Below are 8,220 nucleotides of genomic sequence, written 5' to 3'. Positions count from 1 at the left end.
GAGCAGCAGGAAGCTCAGCTCAGAGTTGTTGGCCCTGACAATCGGGGTTGTCCTGTGACGATAAAAAACCACTGCTGTTACAATGGCAAGACAGGCACCACCAACTGAGAATACAGTCAGGATTATTCCCAGGACCTCGCTGAAGGAAAGAAACTCGACAGGCTTTGGGAGACAAGTGTCTCTCTCTGCATTAGGCCAGAACTCCTTGGGGCACGAGAAACAATCAGGAGAATCTGAAAATTTAACCAAAAACATTTTTTAGCAGTTGTATATTTGTTTTCATAGATATTCATTCAAACAAAAAAGTACCTGTGTCATTGCTGATCTCTCCCTCAGGACATGGTATACAATCATAACAGCAGATGGGTTTTCCTTTCTGCAGCACTTTACGAGTTCCTGGAGGACAGCTGACACTGCACACTGACACAGGCACCTGTCACATAGATACAAACAAACATACATATCTGGGTGTGCTACAAAGCTCTGAAGATTTAAGGATAGGTTAACAAATGTTCAAGTCTGTTTAAAAAGTACTTATGTGTCTAAATGTGTGTTGTCATTACAGCTGTTGGTGAGACAAAATCCACAATTTTTTGTTTAAAAACGTGTTCTCGTGTTAAGCTGAAGCTAAATGAGGGTTCAGCAGTCTGACCTAGACAAACTGAGTTGTTAATCTCTAAAATTAGAGTATTTTTAGTATAAATAACCTCTTTGCATTACTGTTCCTCTGCTGCAGCTCAGCAAGTAACACTTCCTTGGAAAATATTATGATGGAATTTCTCTCTAAAAGCACTGTTTAGCAAATAAAGTTTGGTAATTTTCTCTTCTCAACTAGTATGGAGAAAAGGATGGAAAACCAAAAACACATATTATACCCTTTGACATAACCAACTCTGAAATTGTTAAAATGTTGCTTTTGGGCTTTTTACTTGTGTGCCACCATCCATCCAGGTGAGCTTCCTGTTGATCCTGAACTCCTGGCCCACTGGCAATGATGCATCATAGCGCCCTACTGTCACCAACTCAATGCTCCCACTCTCACTTTTCTGCCAGTTAACCAGTTCGTATGTGGCCACAGGATCTCCGTTGGCATCAAATGACACATCATAACCATTTTGGGAAAAATTTACATTTTTCAGTTGACTAAGAACCTGTCAGGATGAGGTTGAGTTAGACAGTGAGGGAGAGAAATTGAAAAATGTAAAATGAATAAAATTTAAATTCGCATTAAACCCCAAAAGAACATTGGGGTGTTCACATGTATGTTGTGACTGACCTCTTTGGATTCTGTCCTGGTGAATTTGTCACATTGAGCTGTAGCATTAGTTTTCTTGCACACTGCATTATGGATGGCATGTGCTATTGCGTAAACAGCCTTGTACGCCATGTTAGTGATTCGCAGCTGTGATGTATCAGTGTATGGGGTCTGGAGTGTTTGTATGTTTTCAGTTCCATCGCACACACTCTTGTCTTTTGCTCCACCTAAAAACAAACAGAGACAGATGCAGTTGATGTTTTAGAGTTCACAGATACATTTTTTTTTTCTCAGGTCATTTGTGTTTTTCTACAATAACTAATAGTTTTACCTGCCAAACCTGCCTTGTGAAACTGTTATATCTCTACTGACACATTTATTTATAAAACATGCTTATTTTACATTACATTTCAACGCACTGTTTTGCAGACATGTCTTAAGATGTCATTTTTCCTGTAACTTTTTTAGTTAGTCTCAGTCCTATGTTTGAACTTTTCTGCATACCAGCTCTGTCCACACACAGTTAGTCACATAGATAAAAGGCATAAAATGTCTTTTGCTTTAATTTAATCCTGACCTGATCTCTGGAAATGTTCCCTGGAGGAACTCTACACTCAGCAGAAGGCCAACAGGGTTATCAGAGACCCCGGTCACACCTGCTACAAACTACCTGTTGCTGTGTGGCAGACGGTAACACAGCACTTGATCCTGCACCAGGCTTCATCAGGCTTCATCCCACCAGTCATAGGACTGCTTAACGTAACTCATCAGCTCATCAGTATAACACAGTCACCTTTATACCTAACCATATGTTGACTATACACCTTTCTCTGTCTCTCTCAGGCTCTCTCTTGCGGCCTTTGCCATTAAAGGAACTTAAATGTCATCATAATAAGTGAGATTATTCACAAAGATGTCCCTCATCATGTCTTTGTTCAGCACAAGCAATGTCCCTGTCAATCTGGGGTTGGGTCTTAAAGCAGCTGCTGCTCCACACAGCTAGTCTATCAAGAAAACAACAACACTTACAAGGACCCAACTGTGATTGTCACATGTGAAAAAACAGAAGAATTTTCTCACTTTTCCCCAGCCTGCAGTTGAAAGCATCCTCCCAGAACTCAGTCAGCAACGGAGAGGCAGACACTTTAGAGGGAGAGAGATCCAGCAAGAAGTCTCTCAGACCTGGAATGACAGATTTCTCAATGCCAAATCCGATGGCTCCAGTACAAAAGCTGAACCTCAGCATGTCTGGGTCAGTTACCCAGGACTCACTGCCTATCCACTGGCGAGGTGGAGAAGGCTTGCGTGACAGCTCCTCCAGCAGGATCCTCATGTCTCCAGAAGCTGTAAATGCCACAACAACCATGGCTGTGGACCTGGAGAGAGGGTGCATAATAATAAATCAATGAAGACGTACAAAATAGTATTTTTAATTTTCAGTCAAGATAGTAAACAATGGCAATGGAAAAATGGAAAAAAACAGATATGTTTCCAATTTACCACTGTGACAGTTTTTTATCTTATATTTTACAGAACATTTTTGTGGTTTTGTTCACAAAAAGCCAGTGTCAACACAGAGAACAAAAGCAAAATAAGTGATACGGAAACCTCCGGATAACATCTGCCACTCTCTGGATCCTGCTATGTGGATGGGTTCGATAGAAAGATTCAGAGTATTCCACGCAGATTCCCTCTTTGCGTGCTGCTTCCAGGAAAGATGCCATGCCATTATTGCCATAATCTGAATCTGAATTGACAGCACCTATCCAAGTCCAGCCAAAGTGTTTCACCAGCTTGGCCAGAGCATCAGCCTGGAACTGATCACTGGGGATTGTTCTGAAGAAACTGGGGTACTGCTGCTTATCAGACAGGCATGCACAAGTGGCATAGTGGCTCACCTGGAGAAAAACAACAGTGTAATTATTTTACGAGACAGACAAAAAAATAGCACTGTATATTAAACACTGATTGCAAGAAACAAAATATTTACTTGAGGGATGTTAAAGGATCCAGTAATACGTGACATGCTGATGGACGGTGTGGATCCAGAGTCACCAACAACAGCAATCACCATACCAGACTGAGAGCAGTTGTCACCGGTGTAAAATACAGGGTCCAGGCCATTTGAAAGCTGAAATGCCACATGCACTGCCACAGGCACAGAGCCGCATGAGTCGTAGATCTGATAACCGAGTTTGATGCCTGGCAGCAGCTCTGTGCTGTTGTTAATCTCTTCGATGGCAAAGACCATTGCACGTGAGAAGCGCAGTTCACGGGAGTCAATGCTGCACACAGACATATATATGATACAGGAGAACTGCAACTCATGGGCAATAACTGATAGCTACACTGAATCTGTGAAGCAAATATACATCAAATTTGTGTTAAAATACAAATTTCAAAGTACAAGACTATTCATAAGTCCATAATTCAAAAAGAATTTAAGACATTACCAATTGTCAACAGAATCTGAATTCTTAAATATCTGGATAAAAAATAAGCAGCCGTTAAAAACATTAAACACATGTCAGAAAGAACAAAAAAAAAATCTTTGTTAATGCAATTTATAAGGCAAAATACTGAGTTTACAGTGCTACACAATACACAATTTTAAGCACATTATACAAATGAAAACATTTCTATCACCACACAAACATCCTCTTGTCCCCCATTTCGCCCTCTTACTAACCTCCCTTTGCACTTTATTGGCTCAGGTATGGAAGTGTAGTTATGCTTCACTGTGTGAATGTAGTAGTGTATGTTAAAAACACCCCCAATAACGAAGTCACCATCCATTGAGAAAGCAGGCAGGCGAGTGCTACCCTGAAGCTTACATTTCACAGATGAAGCCCCAGTGCTGAACCCAGCAACAGTCCTTTCCTCTGTAAACCCTGCCCTTTGTTTCAGATCATCCCCAGAACCATTCAAATCAAGAGCTGACTTCAGCTCAAAAAAACCCAGTGACAGGATCAGGCCAATGGAGAGAGGTGACATCTCAATTCCTCAACTGTCTGCATGTGATCACACTATATGTGTTTTCACGGGTTTATATATGACATTTTCAGGCAAAACTTCCCTCCTCCTACTACACGTCAACTTACTGTACATCAGAGAGGGGGTGTTCTTACCTAACGATCACAAGATTTATTGTTCCACTACGATATAGTTTAAAATATATAGTAATATTATAATTATGTCATGAAAATAAATGTTGTAGTATTCCCTTTAAATGTTTAGATGTTATATAATTTGACTCGGCTGCAAATACTTTAAGTGTAACAGTTGAAAATGGTTGATTTAATTTTCAAGCAAAACATGGCTGACATGTTACATTTTTCACTCCCAAGTAAAGAGAAAGCATTGTATTGTTAGCCTATTCTTGAATTTGACTACTAAGTTCTGTAGCTGAGTCTGATTGATGGTAAACTAAGCCATGACATAGTCATACAGTTTAGAATGATGACAGTTAAGCCTAATCTAAAGCTGCCAAAGCAGAACTGGCCCTTACAAACTAAGGTATCCTACAATGGCCAATATACTGAACTAATATTTTCTTTGGGTTATCTTTGATTTCATGTCATTAAAACATATTTTGTCCACTTTTAGTTTGTATTTTTGGTAAGGGATTAACTGGACAACAAAAGATTTATGGGGTTATCTGTCTTGCATGCTTGTGTACATATCTGCTATCCATCGAATTGCCAAATGCAAGGTGCCATACAGGTATACTGTAAATCTTTCACTAAATAGGTCTCTCTGCTGCTACCATCTAGTGGACATTTTAGTCAAACTCAGGGAATATATGACAATGAATTGGATATGATCAGGGATGATATACAGCTCTGTAGTTATATTGCATAAGAAACCTGATAAAGGTATTGTGAAAGCATTAAAAGATGGTTTGAAAGAGACGTTAAAGACGCTAAATCTGTCAAAGTGGAATGACCATTGTTAAACGGAGGAGGTGGCTAACAACACCACAATGCAATCCTGAGCTCCCTCCCCAGACAGCTGAACACCCTTTCACACCTGGACCTGGTAAGCCTAACAATCCACAAGCCAACCATGTGGGTCAACGACTCACATGTGATCCTAACGACTCTGTCGGGGTTCACATCCACACAAAGTCTGCAACTCCCCAAAAGTCAGTTTGAATTTCAAACGCTGAAATGTCTCAAGAAACTCAGGCAAGCCCAGCTGCCTACAAAATGGTACTTTGCATTACCATGACCTGGATGACTGAGAATCTTCACCAACATTTTAAGGACATGTCTTACTTGAAGGTGGGCCCACACAATTCTTCATTCACAGTGAACAATTTTAAAAGTAAACCACAAACTACTCCTTGAAAAATAAACCTATATCTCATGCTCAAGCATTTTTGACCAGAAACCAAAATAATTTGCATTACACATGTTCCAAGAACAGCAGTTAAGCACTAAAAGAAAACTCAAAGGCACTCTTTTGCAATGTTAAAATGGCTTTATTTCTGCGCCATGGTCATGGTGAACCTTAAAAACACTCCTACGCGTTTCGGCATACAAGCTTTCATCAGGGAATCAAACTGATCTCAAGACACCAAAGGTCCTTATACTGGTAAACACAAATAGGAATTTTACACCTGTATCTAGCGGTTGCATCCTGGAAAGAGTGTAGGTGTTTACATATTCAAGCTGATGGCATTATTCAGGTCCACAATACTCATAAACAGTAAATATAGCAACAAAACAGTGAAAAAACAAAATACAAACACTGAACAAAAAACTTTAATTTACACATGGTGACAAATGTTAACATAAAAGCAGTAGAATCTAGGTCCTCATTTAAGCCTGGGTGTTTAGTGGCCTGTAATTTATAAATACAAAATGTTTCATGTTGGTTAAGCTTCCTTTGTCTGTCTCCTTTTCTGATGGAGGGTGGGATGGTGGTCAGTGCCAGAGGCTTGTAATGTGGATAGTTTACATTACCTCTGTGAATGACATACTTTTTTAAAGATTTTTTCTCTTTTTGGCTTTTCTTGCCTTTATTATAGTGCAGTTAGAGAATGACAAAAAAGGGGTTTAGAGAATGGGGATGACACACAGCAAAGGGCCTCAATCCTGAATCAAACACGGGCCACTGCAAAACATGGGTCGGACACTCTTCTCAGTGTGCTAGAGGCTGCCCCCCGACTGACTTTTGACTCCAGGAAGCACTTCTTTTCTAGCATTTTTGATGACTACAATATGACATTAATTTAAATTTTCTCAAACCGGATTACAGTTGTTTTGTTAACCAAAATTTTATTTTGAGAGCTAATTGCCCCAGAACATGAATACATTTGATTAGCAAAGAAGAGGGTGTACTTTAAAGTCATTTGAGCACTTCAGTGGTGCTTGCAGATGATTGTTCTACAGCATCACTGTCATGCTTAAATTACATGTAAGCACACCCTCTTGTGTAAAATTTCTTAATTTGAACACAGCATATGATTGGCTAGTACTAATTTCCCTCCGGTTTTCTTCTTTAGTTAATTTAACCGTATGTTTGAAAGTGGAGTTGAGATGTGAACAAGAATGCTTCTTTGACATGGCCTGCCATTTATACTGCAATAGAGTGAAGAAGAAAAAAGTGGACCAAATTGCTACAGCTTATGAAATCCTCTTAAGTACACTGTATAATGTAAGCAAGCGAGGTAACAACTGCATGGGCTTCCTGCAAGCTAACATGTTCCACGGGGTTGTTTGCTGTTAGCCTGCCGGCTAACTGTTTCAACTGAAACTTGCCAGCTTGAAAAATGCCATGTATATGAAAAAAAGTTAACAATCTTAAACTGAGATATCAGGTTAGCTTCGAGGCTAATAGCGAACATTGCAGTGACTTAGCTTGCAAATTGCCTGTTTGGGATGGGAATGGGCTAGCTAGCTAGCGTTATATCATTTTGCATATAGCATCCTCACTTGGGATTTCAAGGGCTGCAAAAGTTTCTGCCCACTTTTTTTCCATTTGAAGCTGCAAATTGTGACAAAGATCAGTCTTTGCAAAATCTGATTCTGTGACTTAAAACTCTAAGACTTCTTACACATTGTCTCAAGATGTGAGAGAGTGTCAGACTTCAGTCTTTTAAATGTTTTTCAAAGTATTCTAGCGCATGGTTGGCATTACTATCTTATGATGCACCATAGATTATTCTAAATGCATGAAAATGAATCACACTTTACTTGTCACCATAAAATATTATAAACGCATTACAATTCACTATAAATGCCCTTATAATGCATTATAGACATGGACTGGAGGACGTAATGGACAATATGTACAAGGCTGTCATGCCCCTGATGACATACTGCAATGTGTGCCACTATGCATTTGTGTCCATAGATTTAAGGGAGAATAGGAGAGTTTTTAGCTTTTAATGTTTGAGACAAGATTCACACTTCCAGGCCATGATTTGGATGCTAGTAAGAGAAAGACCATTCATAAAACATAAACACAGGAGAGACAAACAAATGATAACAAGACGTATTCATCAGTGAGGTGGAGGATCATCAAAAATTGATCAGTCGTCTAAGGGGAGGGACAGGAGGGGGTAGACGGGCATTGAAACCCAATGTCCTGCATTTAATCATTTATTCTTGATGTGATGTGTTTATGAAGCTAATCTGATATACGTATGTCTTGCCCTGCCCCAACACGACTGTCTCTGCCCAATGGGTGGTGCGAAACAATGACAAACACTACCAAAGGAGATGACATAGCCCCCTATATAAAGTTTGGTAATCTAACATAAAGCTTAGAAACAGGGGTGTAGGAAGGATTGCAGTCATGGGGGCATTTCTAGACACATTTTTCCTCTTGTTTGTTGACCTGATATTGACTATGTTCTCTTCCTTTTTTTCCTTGTCAGAGTCTTCCCCTCTTTTCACATCATGCAAATTAAGGAGACAATTCTATTTTAATGGGGTGCACAAGCCTGGTGATGTGAT

The 8,220-nt window shown here is 39.7% G+C and overlaps 1 protein-coding gene across 1 annotated transcript; it reads right to left on the bottom strand.

Annotated features, from left to right (window-relative positions):
* Positions 1-3: 3 nt before the first annotated feature.
* LOC121939904 (extracellular calcium-sensing receptor-like) lies at positions 4-4,084 on the bottom strand (the record flags this gene model as incomplete). The annotated part of the gene is made up of 8 exons (XM_042482827.1): positions 3,945-4,084; positions 3,246-3,540; positions 2,864-3,153; positions 2,336-2,631; positions 1,277-1,470; positions 930-1,151; positions 310-433; positions 4-233 (listed from the first exon to the last, which is right to left on the bottom strand). Coding segments are annotated over exons 1-8 (1,758 nt in total), but the record flags the coding sequence as incomplete, so codon positions are not given.
* Between the last annotated feature and the right edge of the window lie 4,136 nt (positions 4,085-8,220).

The sequence above is a fragment of the Plectropomus leopardus genome, unplaced genomic scaffold (genome assembly GCF_008729295.1).
Source record: "Plectropomus leopardus isolate mb unplaced genomic scaffold, YSFRI_Pleo_2.0 unplaced_scaffold6603, whole genome shotgun sequence".
Lineage (NCBI taxonomy): Eukaryota > Metazoa > Chordata > Actinopteri > Perciformes > Serranidae > Plectropomus > Plectropomus leopardus.
Note: the sequence above shows the minus strand (reverse complement) of the source record. Positions and strands in the feature narration are given on the sequence as shown.